The sequence below is a fragment of the Panthera onca genome, chromosome E2 (genome assembly GCF_046562875.1).
Source record: "Panthera onca isolate mPanOnc1 chromosome E2, mPanOnc1 haplotype 2, whole genome shotgun sequence".
In the NCBI taxonomy this organism is placed as follows: domain Eukaryota; kingdom Metazoa; phylum Chordata; class Mammalia; order Carnivora; family Felidae; genus Panthera; species Panthera onca.
The window spans coordinates 8,683,783-8,706,732 of NC_138353.1; the positions used below are offsets into that span (position 1 = coordinate 8,683,783).

At 64.6% G+C, this 22,950-nt stretch overlaps 1 protein-coding gene across 1 annotated transcript; it reads right to left on the reverse strand.

The window, feature by feature from the left end:
- Window positions 1–2,772: 2,772 nt before the first annotated feature.
- Window positions 2,773–20,537, reverse strand: LMTK3 (lemur tyrosine kinase 3). Its single transcript, XM_078439589.2, has 15 exons — window positions 20,184–20,537; window positions 19,121–19,254; window positions 18,712–18,862; window positions 18,117–18,193; window positions 17,511–17,629; window positions 15,092–15,179; window positions 14,604–14,752; window positions 14,059–14,143; window positions 13,852–13,973; window positions 13,547–13,696; window positions 10,496–13,008; window positions 7,436–7,851; window positions 6,026–6,161; window positions 5,478–5,615; window positions 2,773–2,903 (listed from the first exon to the last, which is right to left on the reverse strand). Exons 1-15 carry the CDS (start codon window positions 20,257–20,259, stop codon window positions 2,887–2,889), a joined length of 4,371 nt encoding a protein of 1,456 aa, XP_078295715.1. The 5' UTR covers window positions 20,260–20,537; the 3' UTR covers window positions 2,773–2,886.
- Between the last annotated feature and the right edge of the window lie 2,413 nt (window positions 20,538–22,950).

The window sequence follows — 22,950 nt, forward strand, 5'->3', positions numbered from 1 at the left end:
TGGGGGTGGGGGGGTGGGATCCGGGGCTCTGGTTTGGCCAACTTAGTTAAGCTGGAATCACCCGTGGACCATCCAAACCAGACCTATCAGCTCAAAATCGTCCGCTTTTGCCCCAAGGCCATCTCCTCCCCAAAGACAGAATTCTGGTTGCCGGCTCCCACCTCTCCCCAGACCCCAAGTTCCCAACCCCCTCGTTACAGGTTGAATTCTATCCCCCTTGGAATCAGGATGTTGAAGTCCGAACCCTGCAGTAACGCAGAATGTGGTCTTACTTGAACATGGGGTCATTGTAGATGCAATCAGTTAAGATTAGGTCATTAACGCGGGCACGAATCCAATATGACGAGTGTCCTTACAGAAAGAGGAATTTTGGAACTACACACACGGGGAGAACGCACATGAAGGTGAAGGCAGAGATTCGAGTGAGGCTCCTACACACTGGGGAGCACCAGAGATTGCCAGGAGAGCACCGGAAGCTAGGGGAGTCATTAACGGATTGTCCCTCACAGCTTCAGAAGGAACTGATCCTGAGGACCCCCGCGGAGCCCTTAATCTTGGATTCTAGCCTCCAGAGCTGAGTGTCTGTGGTTTCAGCCACCCGATTTGTGGCACTTGGTTACGGCAGCCCTAGTGAGCTAATACGGCCCTCCTCCCTCAGACCCAGGAGTCCTGCCCCCAGCCCCTCCTCCCTCAGACCCAGGAGTCCTCACACCCCAGCCCCTCCTCCCTCAGATCCTGGAGTCCTGCCCCCAGCTCCTCCTCCCTCAGACCCTGAAGTCCTGACCCCCAGCCCCTCCTCCCTCAGACCCAGGGGTCCTCACCCCCCAGCCCCTCCTCCCTCAGATCCTGGAATCCTGGCCCCCAACCCCTCCTCCCTCAGACCCAGGAGTCCTGAGCCCCAGCCCCTCCTCCCTCAGACCCTGAAGTCCTGACCCCCAGCCCCTCCTCCCTCAGACCCAGGAATCCTGCCCCCAGCCCCTCCTCCCTCAGACCCTGAAGTCCTGACCCCCAGCCCCTCCTCCCTCAGACCCAGGAATCCTGCCCCCAGCCCCTCCTCCCTCAGACCCAGGAGTCCAGGCCCCCAGCCCCTCCTCCCTCAGACCCAGAAGTCCAGACCCCCCAGCCCCTCCTCCCTCAGACCCAGGAGTCCAGACCCCCAGTCCCTCCTCCCTCAGACCCAGGAGTCCTGCCCCCAGCCCCTCCTCCCTCAGACGCAGGAGTCCTCACACCCCAGCCCCTCCTCCCTCAGATCCTGGAGTCCTGCCCCCAGCTCCTCCTCCCTCAGACCCTGAAGTCCTGACCCCCAGCCCCTCCTCCCTCAGACCCAGGAGTCCAGACCCCCAGTCCCTCCTCCCTCAGACCCAGGAGTCCTGCCCCCAGCCCCTCCTCCCTCAGACCCTGGAGTCCTGCCCCCAGACCCTGTCAATCTTGGTGCCATCAGCCCTCACCCTGGGCACATGTGTCCTAAGATCAGTTTGAGCATCAACGCGTCAACCGCAGAACCCCTGGGAAGAGGTTGGAACCCAGCCCCCTCCCCCCTCCCTTTCTCCATCCCCCAGACTTACAAGTGACCCTAACGCCTTCATCACCTTAACTCCTAGGCCAGGAGCCCACAGCCTCCCAGCTGGACCCCCACCCCTGGGCCCTTCCCTCGGGTCTCAAGTGAGTCCCTCAAATATGCCAATGGCTGCAGTAGGGAGGCGACGGGGGACAGGTTGAAGCCAGGAGATTGGAGAGGCAAAGGCAGACCCCGGGGGGTGGGGGGCGGGGGGGGGGGGGAGGCAGAATCAGTCCAAGAGCCCAGGAGAAACGGAGGAAAAGGAATCGGGGTAAACACAAAGGCAGAGAAAGACATAATAGAGACAGGCAGGCGACAGGGAGGCACAGAGGAGGAGAAAACAGTACAGCCGGAGAAACTCCAACACACAGAATTAGGAAGAGGGGCCCAGGGGGAGAGACGGGAACGTCTCATGGGAGGTGGGCGGCCACACGGAGACACAGGTAAACTGAGGCAAGGCCACGGTGGGCAGGGAGGCAGTGCCTGGCCTCGGAAGCTTCTGAGAGGTGCGGCCAGGGGCCGTGTGGGTGCCGGCAGGTCGTTCCCGAGCACCCCCTCCCCAGCCCCCCCCCCCCCCCCCCCAGCCACCTTGTGTCAACGCGGCTCTTGTGTCACGCGGAGGCTGCCGCCCAGGTCAGTGCGGCCAGCACCAGGCAGAGCCGGGGGCCAGAGAAGCAGAGCCCCGCAGCCTCACCACCGCAGGGCGCTTCCGCCTTCCTGGGCCTCGACATTCCCGTCTGTGAAGGGGGCGGGCGGAAGGCGCCTTCTCCCGGGCCCTCCCCCGCGCGCCCTGCCCTGAAAGACACACAGGCCCGCCGTTCCTCCAAAAAGTTGTTTTTGTCTTTTTTAAATAATGTGAAAATGCCACGCGAAGGTTTGAACCAGAGGCCCCTCCAGGGGCCCGGCTGGGGGAGGGGGGGGAGGGGGAGGGGAGACGCGAGATGGGGGGGGGGTCCAGGTCCCCGAAGCCTGCAGCCCCTCTCTGGGGCCAGGAGTGGGTGAGGAGGGGCCTCCGCTGTGCCGAGGGGCTCCAGGCCCGAAAGAGTTCAGTTCAGTTCCAAGAAAGGCGGCTCTCCAGGGAGGGGCGAGGGGCTGCCTGCCTCATTTGGCACCGAGGGGGTCAGGGGGCTCGGGGGAGCCGTCCGGGGGGCTAGGGGGTGGGGGGCCGGGGCCTCCCGTTTGGCACATGGTGGGGGAGGGGGAGGGCCCAGCCTCAGGAGCCTCCCCGGAGGCGGCGTCTGCGGCGGTGGCAGTGGCTCCGTCGTCCACAGAGGATTCTACCCTCAGCCCCTCTTCCGGGGGTGCGGGGGGGTGGGGTCTTCGGGGAGTCAGTTCTCCACGGGGCCTGAGGACGGAGGGAGTGGAGACCGAAAGCGAATTATCGGGCAGACGGGCTCAAGGCTTCTGTCTCTCTCCGAGTGGAAAGCAAAATCCGCACTGGGTCCCATTTCTGTCCTTACGCCGCCCTCCTGGCTCCTCGGCTCCAAGTACAATCCTACCCCAGGGCCTTTGCATGGCTGTCCCTCCCCCCCCCCCCCCCCATGCCCTTTCCTTATCCCTTCCCACATAAGGCAGACCCGCGCCTTGGAGGCCCTTCTGGGTCAAGCAGTCGCCCCCCTGGTGACCCCACCCCTCCCCCCAGTCATTCTATCTGGATCCCAGTCATCGTCTGCTAGCTTCCTGTCCGTCTGTTTGCCTCCCTAGAAGGTAAGCTCTCCAGACGGCCCCAGCGCCCAGCACAGGGCCTGACGCAAAGCGCCTTCCCACCTAACTGTTGCATGGCCCGTCCTGTCCCCGCAGAAGCCCCCACCCATTCCACAGATCCGGCAAACCAAGGTCTGGGGTGGGGGAGGGTGTGGCGGATCTCACCCAGGGCCACGCAGGGGGCGCCCTCGCTCTCCACCCCGCAGTTCTTACCTGAGTGACCCGAGGGTCAAGCCGTGGCCCTCACTCCTGTCCCTGAGCCTCGGTTTCCCCTCTCTTTAAAAGGGGAGCATGACCCTCGTGTCCTTTTCGAAGGAGCGGAGAGACGCTGGGGCAGGTGGCATCACTCAGGGCACGCCGGTTGAGTGGGCAGAGCCACGCCGAGCACAGGGGGGTGGGGAGGGGGGTCTGCGGGGGGGGGGGGGCGGAAAGGGGGCCGGGCCTGGACCCCACACCGCGGCCTTGGGAAACAGGTTCCGCAGCTTGCCTGCCAGGCCCACCGCAGTGAAGGGTTTCACACGACTGGGCCCTCCCTCCCTTCCCCGGTGATTAAAGGTGAAGTCATCTTGGCATCCTGGCCCTGCTGGCCTCAGCCCTGACTCACCACTTGGCAGTGTCCCCATGTCTGGAACCCACCCCGCCCTGTCCCCATGAAGACCTCTGGGAGGAAGTGACATTTGAGGTGGCACCTGGAGTCTGCCCTCAGCCCCGTCCTTCCCGCCCCAAACCCTGTCTGTTCTCTCCTCTCCCGCCTGGACGCTTGCCCTGGCCTCCTGTCTAGCCTCCCAGCCTCCAGTCGCCGCCATGTGGCCCCGGGGGGGGGGGGGGGGGGGGGCGGGTCAGTGTCTCTGGATTGGGTAGGGCGGAGTGGGGCTCATGTATCTTGCTCAGCATGGAATCAGTGCCCCCCCCCACCCCCACCCCACCCCGTGCCCAGCGCGGCACCTGTGCTTAGCAAATGCTCGGTGAACTTCGACTTCATTAAGCGCAGGGAGAGACCCCTGCGGCTTGACCAGGCTGTGCTGTGTGTGTGCGCGCACGCGTAGGGTTAAACCATTGAATCCCCTGAAGAACCCTAAGAGTTAGAGCCTGTGATCGTCCCCATTCTGCAGATGAGAAAACTGAGGCACAGAGAAGGAGAGTGACTGCCTCTAGGTTATACAGCCGAGGAGTGGCAGGGCCAACAGCTGGACTCAGGCACGATCTAGGGGAGCAGGACTGTCACCCTCCCTGAAAGGGGAAGGTTGCACCTTCTCTACCTTCTCGCTCTCTCCTCTGGGAACACCTGCACCTGCCCAGCGCGGTGTGAGCTCGGCATCCAGGGCTATTCTCAGGAGCGGCAGCAGGGGGCGGCAGAGAGCCGGAGTCTCTGATCTCTCCAGACCCAGTTCCGACGGGAGAGAGACATTGCTGTGCCCTCCTCTGTAAAATAGGCCTTAGCTTGGGGGCCGTCAGAAACTAAGGGTGTGGTGACCCTCTCCCAAGATGAGGGTGAGGATTAGCTCTTTGGCGTATGTGAAATACAGGAAAGGAACACTGACTCAGGGCTGTTTGGCTGGCTCAGTCGGTGGAACATAACTATGACTCTTGATCTCGGGGGTCGTGAGGTCGAGCCCCACGCTGGGTGAAGAGGTTACTTAAATAAATAAATTTTAAAATATAAAATAAATTAAAAAAAAAAAAAAGGAAACTGACTCAGAGGGCAGGCAGCAGGGTTTGGATCCTGGCTCCGCATTCTTCTGTGCCTCAGTTTTCTCGTTTGTAAAATGGGGATGAGACTAGAATCTACCCCCATGTTCTCTCCGCTCCGGTTCAACTAAGCAGCTCTGAAGCACACTGGTTTCCTCTCTCTCCTTGTCTCTGCTTCTGATCAACCCACGTCCCCAAACGGATGTGGGATCAAGATCTGACAGGTGCCAGGCAAGAGACGGGGCAAAGAGGAGCAAGTCTGTGAAGGGATCCTTACAGAAGGGGAAACTGAGGCTCAGGGAAGGGGCGCGACTACCCCAGCCCATCTGATGACCACTGCCTGGTCTGAGCTGGTACCAGAGTCGGGTGGGGTCTCAGGACCGAATAGCCAGGGTTGACTGCGAGGGGAGGAGAGAGACTGAGGGGAGAGAGGGAAATTCAGACATGGGGACGAGAAAGTGGGGAAACAGATGGGGAGAGAGGCCAGCAGAGGGAGGAGCAGGCCAGAGGGTCTGAAGCACTGTACCTGCGGGCCGGGCGTCGGGGGCCCGGGCGGGGGGCCCCGGGGTCTCCAGCGCAGGCGAGACGGAGAAGCGGGAGAAGCACAGGGGGGGGCCTGGCGGGGGGAGGAGGGGGAAATCCTCCGCCCATTCGAAACTGCCTCCTAGCAGCGGGGTGGGGGTGGGGGGTTAGGGAGAAGAGGAGAGGATGCGGTCAGACCCTCGGGCGCTCTTGGAGCCCCTCAACTTCAGCTCCAGTCCTCCAACCCAGCCGGTCCTCAGGCACCTGCCTCCAGCAGTACGTCCCTGCGGCCCAGACTCAGCTCTGCCCCGCCCCCAGGCCCCGCCCCAGGTCGGCCCCGCCCCCAGGTCTGCCCCGCCTCCAGGCCCCGCCCCAGCTCTGCCCCCTTCCAGGCCCCGCCCCAGATCTGCCCCGCCTCCAGGCCCCGCCCCAGCTCTGCCGCCTTCCAGGCCCCGCCCCAGATCTGCCCCGCCTCCAGGCCCCGCCCCAGCTCTGCCCCCTTCCAGGCCCCGCCCCTGCTCTGCCCACTCCAGGTCCCACGCAGCCCCTCACCAAAGCCGCTGTCGTTGCTGGGAAACCCATCTCCGGGGGTGGCGGGGTGGGGAGGCGTCGGGGGCGCTGGGGGCGTTGACGGGTCCGTGTCCCCCTCGGGGGGGCCCTGGACGCTCAGCTCGTTGGTTGGCGTCTCCTGTGGAGGTAGATTAGGGGAGGGGAGAGGGGGCGAACCGTCGCATCCCACCCACTGCATTCCCAACGAGCAACAAAGCCTGCTAACATCTCTGGGGCTTCAGGTGTCCCAATTTACAGTCGCACCCACCCTCTTTGGAGGTGGCTGGAGCCCCTACTCTGCCTTCAAAGCCTCAGGTCAGCCTTAACCCCACCCCGGCCGGAGGCTCCTCCCCCGCCCACAGCTAAGCACCCCACCACGGGTATTCTCTCCTTAACGCAATGATTCCCTGGGAGCCCCCTAAACCAATATTGCCTCCATAAATGCTGCCTCGTCTCCATGACCCCTAACTACTTCCGACATCTCGGCCACAGGCGTCCAAGTTCGGGACCTTGCTCCGAACCCCTGCCGTATCCTGCACACCCCGACCCTCCCTCGGGCCTCTAAGTCTCGCCCCCGGAAGTGGCCCCGCTCCGGCCCTCCGAGCCCCGCCCTTCTCTTCTGAGGCCCAGGCCCACGCTCCTGACTCTCATCTCAGGACCGCAGCCCGGTGTGCCCCGCTCCAGGCTCGCCCAGACCCATCCAGACCCATCTAGGCCCCAGTCCATAAGCGCCATCCCGCTCTTTTTTCTTTTCTCCCATATCCTCCCAGCCTTACAATTTTCAGGCCACCTCTCTAAGCCCCGCCCCGGTTCTCTAGCCCCGTCCGTCTCTGAACCCACCCCTCCTGCGCTTAGTATCTCAACACTGCAAGCCGCCTCTCCTAAGCCCTACCTGCAGCCTCGCCACGGCCCGCCCCTCGTGGGTAAAACCCGCTTCATCCTGAGCCGGCCCCTTTGCCTCCACCACTAGAGCGCGCGGGTGGACCACCCCAAGACCCAAACTTCACTTGGCTCCGCCCCCGTCGTCCAGACCACGCCCCAACCCTCTCCAGGCCTTCTCCCTGTAGCTTCTCCGGGCCCTGCCCTGACCACCAGGCATCTCCCCCGCCTTCCTTCTAGATCCCTTCTCACTCTCCAACTCCCCCCCACCCCCCCAACCCCGGCCCTCCCGCGCTCTCCCCCATCACAGGCCTCCCCGCCCCCCTCATTTCAGGCCTCAACCCCGCCCTGGGCTGGGCCCATCCTCCGGGCTCCGCCCCATTCCCACGCCCCGTCTCCACACCCAAGGCTTTACCCCGTCATCCATCCAAGTCCAGCCCCGCTCCCCGGGCCACTCTCTCCCCAGCCCCGCCCTCACCCGATGGCCCCGCCCCGGCCCCGCCCCCTGCCCCTGCCCTTCCCGGGGCCGCGCACCTGGTCGAAGAGGTAGACGGTCACGTCCCCGTGGAAGGAGACCATCTTGCGCTTCCTCTCCAGTTCGCTGTCCTCGGGCTCGTCGGCCCCGCGCGGAGACTTGAGCAGCCCCCGCAACGGGCGGGCCGCGTCCGCGTCGGCGCTGCTCACCACGACGGGCACCGGGGCTGCCCGCGCCCTCCCGGGGCCCCGCGGCCCCGCCGCCGCGCCCGCCGCCGCCGCCTCCTCGTCCTCCTCCTCGTCCTCGTCCTCGTCCTCCCCGTCCTCCTCCGCCGGCCCCGGCGCCCCCGCCCCGCCGGCCTCCCCGCCAGCCGCCCCGGCGTCCGCGCCCTCCCACGGGGGTCGCCGCGGGCCCGGCCCCGGGAACGGCGTGAGCGTGAGCGGCGGCAGCGCCAGAGAGAGCCGCGAGAGCTTGGCTGCGAGGGGAGAGACCCGGTGAGCCGCTGCTCCCGGGGAAACTGAGGCATGCCCTCCTGCCTAGCTGTGTATCCTCAGGCAATCTCGGGCCGCGCTAGGAGCCTCGGTTTCCCCTCTTGTGAACCAAAAGGCTGCGGCTCTGGGGCCTTTCTCCACGCCCTCCTCCAGGGGTTAACCCTCTCCTTGACTCCCCAGTCAGTGTTCACATCACACAGCCCCAACTTCGCTGCGCCTCCCACCAGGCCCAAGTGCCCTGGCCCTGTTGCCCTCTCCGTCCACACCTCATTCTGACTCGGCCTCCACCCCGCCCCTTGGGCCACCCCCCACCCCCCATTCCTCCCACCTCCGAGCCTTTGCATAGGCTGTTCCTTCTGCCTTCCTTTTCTAATTCAAGTCCCATTCCTCCTCCAGCTCAGCCCGGGCTTTCAAGCCTTCAGAGCTCTCCCAGGAGGTCAGGCAAGGCTGTTGGCTCTGCACCCCATAGCACCAAGCACCGCTCCTTCCGAGCAGATTATCTCAGCACGTGACTATTTCTGCGGTGTTGTGATTCGTGTGCGCCTTGCCATAGAACAGAGACTTGAATTGGGCTCATTCTGGCTGCATCCCCAAGCATATAGAGGTACTCAGCCAATATCTGTGGGATCAATGAATGAATGTTCCCTGCTACGTGATGTTGACCAAGGTACTTTCCCTCTCTGGCCCTCAAGTACCAGACCAAAAAATTGGGCTGTCTAACCATCTCCAGGTTTTCGCCCTGCCCTAAGACTCCCTGATCTCAGCCTGCTGGAAGGCAAGGACTTTTCAGGTCCCGGGTCGCTTGCTGCGTGCCCCAGGGCAAGCAGATTCACCTCTCTGGGCCTCTGTCTCCGCACTGGTAAATGAACAGGGGCCACCCACTCGTCCATTAATGCAGAAGTAAATGATGTGACGGGCCCCGTGCGGGCAGTGGCGGGGATGAGAGGAGGGTCAGGGCAGAGCAGGGAGAAAGACTGGACGTGAATCGGGTCACTCTCCACCCTCCGTGCCCTCCATTCGGCTTCACTGGCCTTTTGCTGTTCCCCGAGCATGCCAAGTCAGTGCCCATCTCAGTGCCCTCCACCCGAAGCACCCTTCCCCCAGATGTCCACCCAGCTTACTTCCTTCACATCTGCTCAAAAGTCACCTCCTTGAGGCCTTCCTTGACCATCCATCTCAGGGCGATGGGGTTGGGGGCTGTGAGGGAGCTCTCAAGGAGCTCTCAGGAAGGACAGGGTGATAGCCTTTGGAAATCAGGAAGGCTTCCCAGGGAAGGGGAAATTTGAGTGGGGTCTTGAAGGATGAGTAGGAGTTCGTGCAGTTTAAAAAAAAAAAAAAAAGGCAAGCTATTCCCAGGATCTTCCCACCCAGCAACACCGTCCCCCACCGATCTTCTGAGACGTCTTAGGTGCCCAGCTCCTGACATTTTCATGCTGTCTGGGGGTGGGAGGGGGGGTCTTTCCTGCCACAGCTGGTTGCAAATTGCCCACAACAATCTCAAGGAAGTCGTGTCATTCTAATACCGCGGGCTTCGAGGAAGGCAAAGTTCCATGCCCAGCTCCTTCCCTGACCTTTCTCTCCCGATAAACAGGAAGCAGCCTCCTCTGGTAAACAGATGATAACCTTATCCCCAAGTGTGGCCGTGAGATTGCCACAGGGTCCCATCATGTATAACCTTCACAGCGCTATTTAAGGAAATCAGTCCTGCGGGTGATCCCGGTGGAACCACAGTCCCTTTGTTCATATCTAAACAGGGGCGGTTTATCTTTCTCTTAAATCAGTCCCCCTCGGTGACCAAGCATTTTCTGCGTTCCTACCCCAACTCCGTTTCCAGAAAAGGCACGTCTATTGCTTTCCGGGCACCAGTAGCATGGTGGGGTGGGGGAGACAGGGCAGCTCCCCCTGGGGTGGGGGAGACAGGGCAGGGTGTGAAGCTCTCTGGGTCCCAGCTTTGGGCAGCTCAGGGCCCGGCACCCGGGATAGATGCCTCCACTTGGTGGAAAGTTTAACCCCGGGAATCACACGCTGGCAACCCAGCGCGAGGATGGGCTTCGCTGGAATTGGTTTCGGCCATCACAACACCGGGGACTCTGGTTTAAAAGGGAAAAGTGGCAGATTTGGCCACACCAGGTGGGCGTTCCCGAGGGGGAGCTGAGAAGGGGCCGCCTTTCGACCCCCCTGGCTCCCACCCCACCTCTCCCAGACGACTCCTTCCACTCCCCCCCCCCCCCCCCCGTCCTGCCTGGCCCCCGTGGGCATCTGAGCTTGAGACCCCGGGGTCTAAGTGAATCGCAATAATAAAGCAGAGGAACTTAGGACTGGCGCTGAGCTAACGTCTTCAGAAGTCCTAACAGTTAAGCCTCCCAGCCCTACCAGGTGGACGCTATCCTCGTCATCCACTTTTGGCGGGGAAACTGAGGCACAGAGAAGGAAGGTGGTTTGTCCAAGGCCACAGGGCTAGAGAGGGACTGGAGCCCGGGCGGCGTGGCTCCGAGGTCTCCTCCCATTATTGCCAGCCTGACCTGTCTGCCACCCAGGAGCCTGAGGGCCTCAGCTCCGTTGTACGTCTTGGAAGGAGCCGGGCCTCGGCCCCCAACCTCGCTCCCCTGCTCCCAGCAGCCTCCTCACCTTTGATCTGCTCGCTGTTCCCCTGAGGAGGTCCCAAGTCCAAGAACAGTCGTGGCATCTCGGGGCCCTTCCTCTCGGGTTTGGGGGGGTCCCCGTCTGTGCTGGGTGCTGTGTCTCCGCCGGCCCTGCTGTCTGGGACCCCGGGCTCTCCCTCGGAGGCCACCTCCGGCCTGGCTCTCTGGGGCGCTGGCTCCGGCCTCCTCGGCTGTGCTTCCGGCGGTGGCGGCGGTGGCCTCGTGCTGTCTACCCATCCGGCCTTTGCGTCCGCGCCGCTTCCGAGGCCGCCGCCGGGGGCCGTCCCCATGCCCACTGGGGCTCGGCCCCCACTCCCGAGGTCCGGCCTCCCAACCCCGGGGGCTCTCGGTGCCCCCCCAGTCTCGGGGGCTCTCCTCTCGGTCCCGGGTTCCAGCACCCCGCTCCTGGGGGCTGGGCCAGTGGGGCCAGGGGCTGTCGCCCCGCCGTTCCGGGACAAGGCCACCGCGCCGGGCTCGGGGGCTCTCTCCAGCAAGGTCTCTGGGGCTGACACCCCACTCTCGGGCCCCTTCTCCCAGGGCCCTGGGGCTCTCCGAGGCCCAGTCTCCGGCAGCCTCTCCGTGTTCCTGGGCAGTCTCGGGCCCCCATTCTCTGACACCTTCTCCTCGATCTTTGGGGGTGTCAGGCCCCCATTCGCCAGCACTTTCTCTTCTCTCTCGGGGGACCTCAGCTCCCCATTCTCCAGCACTCTCTCCTCCCTCCTTGGTGGCGTCACCTCCCCATTCTCCAGCACCTTCTCCAGCGCTTTCTCTTCTCTCTCGGGAGTCCCTGGGGCCCCGTTCTCCGCCACCTTCTCCTCGATGCCTGGGGCTCTCTGGCCCCCGTTCTCCGACACTGTCACCCCGTTCACGGGGAGGCTCGGGTCCTCGGTCGGGCTTGGGGCTTTCTTCCCGCTGCCCAGGACTGTGGGGTCCCTGCTCGGGCCCGGGGCTTTCTCTCTGTTCCCGGGACCTCTCCCCACCTTCCTGGGTCCCGTCTCGCGGGGGTTTGCCCCCTTCTCCCCCAGGAGGTTCCTTGTCACGTCCTCCCGCAGCGACATCAGCAGCTGCTCGGTGCTCACTTGAACTACGAAGGTCGGCTTCTCCCGGGTCCCCGGCAGCGGGAGGGGACCCGGGTCTGGGGGTGGCCGGGGCGCTCCCGGGTCGGGGGGCTCGGGGGGAGCCCGCGGTCGAGGGACCCCTTCCTCCTCGGCTGCCCCCCCGCCTGGGAAGGCTCCCTCGGGGGAAAAAGGGGTCTCGGTCTCGTAGCCGCTGTCCCCCGGCTTGGGGCCCGGAGACGACAGGCCTGAGCCGGGACTGGCCACGGCCGAGGGAGGGTCGGGGGACACGGCCGGGTCCGCGGGGGCCCGGGGAGGCGGCGGCGGGGGGGGGGGAGCGGGAGGTGGCCCCCGCCCGGGGTACTGGGGCGCCGCCGCCCCCATGAGGGGGTCCAGAAACTCGGGGGGGGCCGAGGCGGGGGGGGCCAGGGGCAAGTCGGCTAGGGAGCCCCGCTCTGCCCGCAGGGACGAGTCGTCCTCTGGGGGATGGGGGCAGCCAAGAGCGGGGTGGCCCCCCCAGCCGGCCACGGCGTCCCCCCGCTCCAGAGGCAGGCAGGAGCAGGCCCCCTCCCGGCTGCACAGGGGACAGGGTAGGGGACCCCGGCGGCTGGGACCACCCCCAAGGCTGCTGCTGTCCTCCCCCGGGGAGCTGCCCTCCTCCTCCTCCTCCTCCTCCTCTTCTGCCCACGGGGCGGTACCCCGCTCCCCCAGCACCTCGGCAGGGTCTCCCGCCAGGGTCTCCCCGGCGCCTCGGCCCTCGGGGTCCCAGCCGCTCAGGAGGAAGCTGCCTGATGCTGAGGGCTGGGCCGGGAAGGGCCGAGCTGCAGGGAAGAGGGGCGAAGCCCAGGTCTCGGACACCAGCTGGGGGACCTCGGAAGGGGCCTGGGAGGCCTGGGGGGCAGGCACCCCTGGGTCCAGGGGGTCCCAGTCGCTGGGGAAGAGGGGCTCTGGGGGGGAGCCGTGCTCCTCCAGGCGAATATAGTACTCGCTGCTCACAGAGGGGCTGCGGGCGCTGATGACGGGCAGCACGCTGGGCGCGGACAGCGCCTCGTAGAAAGGGTTGGAGGGGTTGGCATGGGGCGCTGGGGGCGCGGACGCCGGCTGCCAGGGCGGCGCCCCCCCTCCCCGGCCGGCCCCCCGCCGCGCCTTCTCCCACAGGCACTCGAGGTTGAGGCCACGGCTGCTCTCGGTGACCGTGAGCACGTCGTCGGGGTCGGCCCCAGGGAAGCCATCCAGAAGGGGGAACGGTGAGGAGAGGGTCCCCGGGCGGGGCGCGCTGTGCTGCGGGGGCCAGGGCCAAGGGAAGGGACCGTCCCGGGGTGGGGGTGGGGGGGGCGGGGGCCGTGGGGGGCGCTCAGAGAGCAGGTAAGTGAGCTGCAGTTGGAGGTCAGAGGCCGAAGGGCGCTGGGCAGGTGGCCGCCAGCAGGACTGAAGGATGTCGTACCTGGGGGAGAGGGAAGGAGGCACAGGTGAGTGGGGAGGAGTCCCGGCGAGAGGGTGGAGGGCTCCCGGTGGGCGGGGGGGGGGGGGGGGGGCACAGGGAGAGACTGGAGAAGAGGATTGAGATCTAGAGAGAGGGGGACAGAGACCCGGGGTGTGTGTGTGTGTGTGCCTGTGTGTGTGATAAGATGGGGGTGCGACCAGGGGGGACAGAGAACTAGAAGAGGAGACAGCAGGGGATGTGAGAAAGTGATAGGCGGCCTTCCTGTTTGGGCCGTGGGTCCTGGAATCGGAGCCAAGCAAACAGGAGTGGAGAAACTAGGCTTCGAACACCAGCTCAGCCCCTGCCCGCCTCAGTTTCACCCCCTCCAAGCAGCAGATGCTGGCAAAAGGTGTGGGGGTGTCCCCGCTCCTCGGGTGGGGGTGTATGTAGCGAGTCACGAGTGAGACCGTGGGCGGTGTGCACGGAGGTGAGGGGCTCCGGGACATGGGGGGGGGGGGAGATGGGGGGTCATGGGCCCGGGGTCAGGCCCTGCCCTCACCAGTAGTCCCCATAGGGCAGCTTGAGCCTGGGCCGGGCCAGCTTGACGTGCTGCTGGCGGACCACGAAGGCGAGGACCTCCTCGTCTGACAGGTGGCGGTAGGGCTGGGCCCCAAACTCGAAGAGCTCCCACAGGGTCACCCCCAGGGACCTGCGGGGAGCCGAGGGCAGAGGGAGGTCAGAGCCCTGCCCAGCCTCGCCTGGCGGGGGGAGGGGGGGTTCCACAGCCGTAGCCCCCCCCCCCCCCCTGTGACCCTCCCACCCTCCCTGCCGCCCTCGGCTCCACGCCGCCCGGGGCCCCCTCACCAGATGTTGCTCTCGCGGCTCTGGTCCACCACCATGAAGGTCCCGTGCAGCTCCCCAAGGAGCTCGGGCGCCGCCCAGCGCAGCGGGATCCACAGGCGCTCGGGGGTCAGGTAGTAGTCCTCCTGGGGGGGCGGGCCGGAGCGGGGTCAGGCGTGGGGGAGGGGGGCGCGCCCCCCGCCCCCCGCCCCGATGGAGGGCAGCCCGCACCTTGTAGTTGCTGTGGGCTAGCCCGTAGTCTCCGATGCGCACGGTGAGGTCGGAGGTCAGTAGGCAGTTGCGCAGGGCCAGGTCGCTGGGGGCGGGGCCGGGACGGGAGGTGAGAAGGGGGGAGCGCCTGGGCCAGACCGTCCGCCTCGCCCACACTCCGCCCCCTTTCCAGGCTCCGCCCCCTGCCGCTTTTCCTTCCACCTGTTCGCCTGATTCCGCCTCCTCCCCAGGCCCCCTCCCCTCCTGACTCCTCCTTCTCCTCTAGGACTCCTCCCCTCTCCTGACTCCTCCTCCTCTCCTCTATGACTCCTCCCCTCCCCTCCTCTCACCCCTCCCCTCCATGGCTCCTCCCCCTGGCCTCTATGGTCCCGCCCCTCTCCTGACCCTTCCCCTCCGTAGCTCCTCCCCTCCCGACCCCACCACGCTTTCTCCGGTTGTTGAGCCCCTTCGCTGTGGCCCTCCCTCCCGCCCCCATAGCCTCCCCTCCTTCCCCTAAGTAGTACCCCTACACACTCTTCCCCGCGGCTCCCCTCCCCGGCAGCCACCTGTGCACGTAGTTGTGGGAGTGGAGATGTGCCAGCCCGCGGGCGATCTCCAGGCCCATCCTCTGCAGTGTCCTCAGGTCCCGTGGGGGCAGCTCGGGGGACAGGCCCTCAGGGGGCCGCTGGGCCCGGAGGTAACGCTTCAGGTCCCCCTGGGAGGAAGGGGAGGGTGGAGTCAGTACCACCACCACCACCCCCTTCCAGGACCCCCACACATCCAGCCGATTGGAGGCGAGGAGGGGGGCGACCTCTGCACTCAGTGGGCGGCCCCTCTGAGCCTCAGTTTCCCCCGCTACTTAAGAGGGCCTAACCACAGAACCCAGCTCTCATGCTAGTTGGCCGCAGGCCGTCTGAGGGAGTGCTCCTCTACAGTAAGCCTTCAAGCCACACATGTTATTGGGAAAGATTCCTAGGACCCTAGGCTGGCTCGCAGCCCCCAGCCCGTCCAGACCCCCCCGCCTCCCCTCTGCCCACCCTCCGCAGACCCTCACCAGTTGACAGAACTCCATGATCAGCAGAAAGGGCAGTGTCTCCACACAGACGCCCAGGCACTGGAGGACGTTGGGGTGCTGCAGGCTCCTGGGGCCAGGGCGGGGAGGGGGCAGGGTCAGGAAACAGCCCCTTCCCGCCCACCACCGACCTCTGTCCCACCCCAGCCTCCCCTGAACCAACACGTTGCTTCGACCTCTTTGGTCTCGGCTGCTTCACCTCGGGTCTCCGGCCACACACCCACACTCACACCCCCCTCCGCACGCACCCTCCTTCCCCAGGGGCCCATCTCAGGGCTGCCCCACTATCCCCCCAGTTCCCAGGCCAGACCCCCAGGTGCCTCCCGGCCCTCCTTCCTCTTCACCTTACCCTCCCCCCGCCCCCCAGCCCCTTCCCCCAGTCCCTTCTCTGGTTTGATCTCAATCGGGCCTCACCACCTTTGCAACGGGCTCTTCCCTCTGCCCGGAACATGCTTCCCCCAAGGCTTGCGGGACTGAGTCCTCCTAGACTGACTAGATCACCCCCTTTCCCGTGATCATCCATAGCCCCCCTCTCTTGTCACGCGCTGCCTTCTTTCCGGGTGGCACTCGTCAGCCTCTGACATTTTCTTCTGAAAATTTCTTTCTTCCTTTGTTAATTGCCTCTCTCCTCCACTAGGGGGTGCGCTCCACTAGGACAAGACACTTGGGGGCTTTTTGTTCACGTGGCCGTGTCCCCAGTGCCTAGACAGGGGCTGCGTAACAAGGTGCGCAGTGAAGGGTTTGACCCCGCTACTCGGCCGGGGCGGGGGCCGGGGGGGGGGGGGGGGTCCGCAGGGAGATTAAAACATTCCGGGCTTGCAGCCCAGGGCCTGGCTCCGGGTAGGTGTGTGCTGGGCTATTTTCCCACGGGGGTCTGGAGGGGACTCGGGAGACAAACGTGTTCATAGAGAGCCCGTGCCGGGGACTTGAAAAACGGCCGGAGGCCTGAATGGAAGGTTCAGGATGGCGGATGTTGACGGACACGCAGATGGGCTAATCCGGGCCAAGGCGGGCCACTTCTGCGATCAAATCCACCCCCCCCCACCCCCACCCCCGGAACCCTGCTGGGCAGGATAATTTTTCCCATCTAATCCAGGAGGAAATGGAGGCCCAGAGAGGGAAGCGACTCGCACAGGGTCCCACAGCTAGTAACGGTGGCTGAGCTGGGATTTGATCTCAGGACTCTGGCTCCCTCCGCCAACGTCTACAAAGGGCCGAGGGACCCCGGAGCTGTCCCCGTGTTGCCCTGCCCTCGCCAACTGAACCTTCCGTGAAGGCGGGAAGGTTCTAGATCCGAGCTGCCCAACAGGGGAGCCCCTGGCCACGTGTGGCTACGGAGCCCTTGGAGATGTGTGGCGAGTGTAGCTGAGGAAATGAGTTTTTAACTTGATTTCATTTTATTTAAGATAAATGTAAACAGCCATATGTGGCTAGTGGTTGCCAGCATGGGTCTGGGGAGAGGCAGCCACACAAGCAAGCAAACGGAAGAAACCAATGACAAACTAGGATACGTGTTATGAAGGAAACGCATGAATCAACGTGAGGGAGCATGGGGGGGGGGGGGGGGGGCTCCTGATGTGGGAGTGTGTGTGTGTGTGTGTGTGTGTGTGTGTGTGTGAGGGAAGGTCTTTCTGACCAGAGACCTGAGGACGGGAAAAGAGCCCACCATCTGGGGCTGTGGGTGGGTGAGCCAGGAATGATATTCTAGACAGAGGGAACAGCAAAGACAAAGGTCCTGAGGCAGCAAAGAGACTGATATGGGACAGGATCAGTAAGAGGGGTCAGGGCGGCTGGGGCAAGGGGGGCCAGGGGCTGGAAGGGGACAGGGGCAGGCCTTGCAAAGCCTGTGGGCTGTACAGAGGAGTGGGACTTTGTCCTGCAGGCAATAGGGAGCCATGAGAGGTTTAGAACATGAAGGTGATAAAGTCCAGTGTCTGAATCTCTCAGGGTACACCCCGCTTTTCCAACTGTCTGATGAGGGGCCTCTGTATACATATCCTTCCCATGACAGGGCAACTGCTCCCTCGCAAGGCATTTATGTAGCAAATGTTTATCTAGTTCTTTTCTAGAAGCCCTTAGAGTGGAGGGGAGACCAAGCAAGGGCGGGTGAGACAGCGTCCTGCCTTTCCAGACCTAACCATACAGCAGGGGTGGGGGGTGGCGCAACAGAGCTCCTCAAGGCCCCCCTGAGAATGTGTGGGCTTCCTGGACTCACTTTCTGGATGAAGATACTGAGGCTCAGAGAGGGCGATTCTGTCCGCCAAGTCGCACAGCCAGGAAGAAGTACATCCGGGATTCGAGCCAGGTTTGACCCCGAGCCATACTCCGCCCCCTCCCAAACGCTACCAGACCCGTATCTGTGGGCCTCCCGGGCCCACGTCCCCTGAAAAGCCCCCAATACCTGTATGGCTGTGCTTCCGAGATGAACTTGCGCTGCTCCAGGGGCCCCGCGCTGGCTCGGAGCTCCTTCACCACCACCTGGGCCGGGGTGTAGTCCGAGAAAATCTCTCCCAGGATCACCTGGTCAAGGGGGACCCGGGGGTCAGTGCCTGCAGCTTCCCCAGCCCCGTCCCCAGGGCCGCCTCCAGCCCAGTGCATGGCTCCAAGTGTCCCCCTGCCCCCACGTCCGTTCCAGCCTCTCCCCTCAGATCCCACCACCCGTGTCCCCCGTCAGACGCAGGGTGAGAGACTCACGGGCCCAGAGTCCGATGGATGCAGGGACGGATGGGAAGATGGACAGACGGACGCGTGGAGAGCCAGGTGGCGAGGCAGAGTGGTCAATGGAGTGAGGAGGGAGGCGCCGACTGACAGATGTGGGGGCGATGGGGTAGGTGGGAGCAGGTGAGAGGCGGACAGAGGGGAGGGCACTGGGTGGGCTGAGGGGCAGGGGACAGATGACAAGTGGTGGGAGCAGGGGCGATGGACACAGAACAGGAGCACAGCCCTGAATTGTACGGACCCCCCCCCCCCCCCCCCGCCCCGGCCTCCCACCCCCAGCCCCACTCACCTTCCCAAACCAGCCACTCCCAATCTCTTGTAAGTAGCTGAGGTGTTGGCGGCTAAGGCCCAGGGGGGTGGTCATGTCTGGGGGGGGGTGCAAAAAGGGGAGCCCCCCTTAGTCTCTCTCCCCTCCTAAGTGCCACTGACACCCCTCCCCCAACTCAGTGTGGACCGAGGTCAAAGCAGATACCAATCTCTTTTCATTGGCTGCCCCAACATTCCTTGTTGGGAGCTCAGCCTCCCCATTGGCTGCCCACGAGCTCCCAGCATCCAATCAATCCTTCCCCTTGGCGCTTCAAGATCCTATGACATGGCTTCAGCCTGCCGTTGGCTGCCTCTGAGACTGAGATCTAGGCTGACCTCACCGGCCATGGCCCCACAAGATTCCCCACATCCGGCTTGGGGTTAATCGATGGCTTCCACCAAGATGATCTCTGAGTCCCTGGAGGCTGCTTCCAAGATCCTGCGGCTCCCACCTCTGCCTTTCCCCTTGGCTGCCTGGGACCTCAGCTCCCTGGCCCCTGAGGGGAGACCCTCAGGGCTTTCCACCCTGTCCCCTGGGACCACGGGACCCTAGTCAAGGTGCGGAGAGCGGAGAGTACCTGAGTGTGAAGGCTGCGGGGCAGGCATCGGCAGGGAGACCTCAGCCAGCGGGAGAATGTAGACATCAGGCAGCGACTGTGAGGAGGAGGTCTCCTCCGCCGGCGGAGTGTACTCCCCCGAGCAGTCCTCCCCTTCAGGGTTCTCAAACTCCTGGGGCCGGGAGAGGTGAGGGGTGGGGAGAACACGGGGCTGAGACACGCCATCGTCCTTCTGGTCAGGATGCCTTCCCATCTTTCTTAGAGCTGTCCCCCGATTTTCTTCCCAAGGCTCCGGATCTTGCCATAACTCCAGGCCAGAAGGTGCTCCCGGACTTACTGCCCCTCTCCCCCCACCAACGACCGGGCCTGGGGGGGGACAAGGCCTCGCTGGGGTCTTCCTGCCCACGTGAATCCCCCGTATGCACCTCACCTTGAAGCCGACATCACCCCGTTTGCAACACAGACAGGTGAGGAGGAGGAAGATGAAGGCCAGCAAGCCGGAGCAGGAAATGAGGACCACGGCGTAGGGAGGAGCCAGAGGGGCCCGGCCCAGGGCGAATCCATCTGTGGGCATCAGGGCTGGGCTGGGGTCCCGGCTTCAAGCCCCAAGCTCCCAGCCTCCATGCACCCCCCCCCCCCCCCGCCACCTCCAGCCTGGCCAGCATTGACTACAACTCCCATAATGCTCCGCAACCAGGGGCTCCTTGGCAGAGGAGCCGGATGGCCCGGGGCATTGTGGGAGTTGTAGTTTGAGGCCTTCTCAGGTGGTTGGGTTGGGGGTGGGGTCCCTCCTCTAGCCCCAAGCTGGGACCCCCCCACCCCCCCGCCCCGCCGCCCCAATCACCTCACCGCAGGCTTGGATGAATTCCAGTGAGGACTGAGGGAAAGACGTCTAACAGTGGAGTCTGGAGCGCTCAGAATTTAAAATACGCTCCAGTCCCGTTACCCCCCTATTTGGGCAAGAAGATGAGCCCCCAGCTGCAGGCTGGGAGAAGATTCTTGTCCCACGCTGGAACCCCCCAGTTCCGGGCGTTGAGGCCTGTCTCTTCCAGGCACTCGCGGAGCGCACACATGTCCTCTGCCCCCAGCCCAAGCCCCTGAGGAGGGAACCCCGCCAGCCCTGGATCTCCCCCAAAGCTAGAGCCAGCCTCCTATGCCGTGTCCCCCTTAGAAATGCCTCCCCGCTGCCCCCAATTCTCCCCAGCGGCCCCGTCCTCCCCGGCTCCCGGCACACACCTGCACACACACATGTTGCCCAAACGGACCCCCTCCCCACCCAGCCCCCAGCCTTCCTCCCACAGGCCCTGCTGACGGACGCACCGTCCCCGCGGCTCCCCAGGCCCCGGCTCGGCTGCGGGGAGACGCGCAGGCAGGTGACGGAGCCGGAGCGCCGCGGACAGACCACCACCACCCCCCCCCACCCCCACCCCCCCCCGGGCAGGCCGGGGTGGGGGTGGGGGCCGCCGGACAGCCGGATAGCCAGACAGACTCACCGGGGTGGGCCGGGGACGCCAGGCAGCCGGAGGCGGAGACGGCCGCGAGGAGGATGAGGGCGCCGGGGGCAGGCATCTTGTCGAGGATGGAAGGGAGGTGGAGGTGGTGGCGGCTGGGGAGGAGGGGGGGGGCGGGCCCTCAGCCCCCAGCCATGGGGACCCGCGCGACCCTGGCCTCCCCCCGGCCCAGGAGAGGGGCAGGAGACGCAGGACAGGGGGAGGGAGGGGCTGCTTACTGGCTCAGGTACCCCCCTCCCCCTCTTTGAAGGGACAGACAGATGAAGGGATGGAGAGGCGGACAGAGGAGAGGAGCTGGGGAGCCGGGGTTGCTGGGGTGGGGGGGGGGGAGAGGGTAGGATTGGGGGGGGGGAGAATGAGGGCCCCGCCCCCGAGGGCAGCCAGGATTGGGGGAGCAGAGAGCCTGTCAGAGGAAGGGTGGGAGGAGGGAGGTTGGAGGGAGGATGGAGCGTCGTCATGGCAACTGGCTCCCCAGTTGCATTGGCTGCCAGGAGGGAGGGGAGGAGGAGGGACAGACAGGGACCAGCAGACCCTTGCGGGGGGCGCAGGGCCCACAGTGCCTGGCCGGGACACCGCCGGGACCGCCACCAGCACGGACACGTGTGCTCCACGCCAAGATGCAGCTGTCAGGCAGGTACACGCAGCCCACACATGCCTGCCACTCGTCGCAGAGACCCTCCTAGACAAGCACATCCCATACAAAGGTGGACAGCCATCGGCAGACGGGGACACGTACACGTCACACACAAAGACGCAGGGACGACGGGCTGCACGGGGAAGGCACAGGCAGGCCGGCCCCCGGCACAGATGCGCCCTGCCACACGGGAACAGCAGGGCATCGCCAAGACCCGCACGCGCCACCAAGTACGCCACAGACAAAGATCCACGCGGACGCCACGGTGACATGCCGGGGCACACGGCCACAACACACAGACGTCCCACAAACGGGCAACAAAGAACACCCGTAGACACCGGCGTCACGCACACAGACACACAGCCACGCACATCTCTCACGCACACACACACACACACACACACACACACAGACATCACTCTCCCAGAGACCCGTGGACACACAGATGCCGCACGCTAACATGGATGGACGTATCACACGCGCGAATACGCACAGACACGCAGCAGGTGCGCGGAGGGACATGTGTGTCCCAGGCACAAAAACGCACACCACACACATCCTCACAGCTACACGAAAGGGACACACAGCTCTCACACAGACCCACGTGGCACACACCCCGAAACACGCCGACAGTCGCCACTCGTACCCGGCTGGAGACACAACACATCCAAAGCATCACACAGGTATACACAGCCACGCAAGTCCGGTCCATCATTCGCTGACGCCTCCGGACGCGTATCATAGCCCAACGTGCTCAGTCACACACGCTTTCTGCATAAACGCACGGACACACAACGTGGGCACACATGAAATACACGCGCCTCCCTGAACGCGCGGACAGACTCATCACACATATACACACTGTGTTTCACACAAGGTTACAAGGACACCTTACCCCGTCCTGTCCACACAGCACACACATAAACACACACACACACACGGACGCATAACACGTACCAAGATGCAGACATGCGCTTACATATACACAGACGCGCACCTCACAGATACCCACGTCTCCTGTGAGGTTACGCAGCCATCACGTAACCAGAGACACTTGCCTCGCACCAAGGACACATAATCAGAGTTTTGTTTCATTTGTGTATTCGTCTGAGCGTTTACGCTGCGCCAGGCACTGTTCTCGGCTCTTTACACGTATGACGTTTTCATCCTCAACGCCAGCCCTCTGAGACGGGTGCTTTTATCGTCCCCATCGTACAGATGCGGAAACTGAGGCCAAGCGAGGTGCGGTCCCCTAGCCCCGAGGCGCCCAGCCGGGAAGTGGCCGAGTTGGGTACTGGAACTCGGTCCGCAGCCAAAACAGACAAGGACGCACACATCGCGTGCCAGGCCAAGGCGTCGTCGGGGGGCTCACACCCCACCCTACAGCCCCTCCCCCCCCCCCGAGCTGCAGACACCCCGGAAGCACGGACTCCCACCCCGCGCGCGGACGTCCCCGCCGTCCGGGAGCACCTGCGACGCGTCCCTCCCGCGTGAGGCCGGACGGGAGCTGCGCAGCCCAGACGCAGCCTCGCAGCGCACCGCGGAGGCGACCCAGACACCCCCTCCCCTGCGCGCCCGCCCCGTCCCCGACCCCCCCCTCCCAGCGGGGACCCAAGACCCCCCCAGGGGCGCAGCAGGGACTGGCGGCTCACGAACCCCGCCGCGCACAGCCCTCCCCATCAGGGGCCCGGGATTGGGGGAGGGGGTGGGGGGAGAGAAGCTGCCTCTCGGGAGGCCGGGGGAGGGGTTGTCTCCCTGGGGAAACTAAGGCACGTTCATCGCGCGAGGAGGCGTGGGGGTTAGAGGGCCCCGGAACCACGGCTGGACGGTGAACTAATCATTACGCGGGGAGAGAGAACGACATTGGGCGCTGGGGGGGGAGGGGGGTGGGGAAGCTCTAAAAAGAGGCAATTAACTGCCCCGGTGGCTGAAGGGCACAGAACCTGGCGAGAGCAGAGGCTTATGGGAAGCGTAGTCCCAGCCGCGAGGCTTGTGGGAAGTGTAGTTCCGGTTTCATCCAGAAGGGCGGCTCGGGTTAATCGCCTCCCGGAGAGGAAGCCGTAGCGGGAGCCGGCGGTCCGCTGCCTGGGTCTTTGGGAACGACGAGGACAGGGT

Excerpts from the sequence above, each read along its gene's own strand:
- LMTK3 (XM_078439589.2), bottom strand. The coding sequence starts at position 20,259 with ATGCCTGCCCCCGGCGCCCTCATCCTCCTCGCGGCCGTCTCCGCCTCC. Across the intron at positions 15,180-17,510 it reads TCGGAAGCACAGCCATACAG|GAGCCTGCAGCACCCCAACG; the intron begins GTATTGGGGGCT and ends CCCTGGCCCCAG. Across the intron at positions 7,852-10,495 it reads GAACAGCGAGCAGATCAAAG|CCAAGCTCTCGCGGCTCTCT; the intron begins GTGAGGAGGCTG and ends CTCCCCTCGCAG.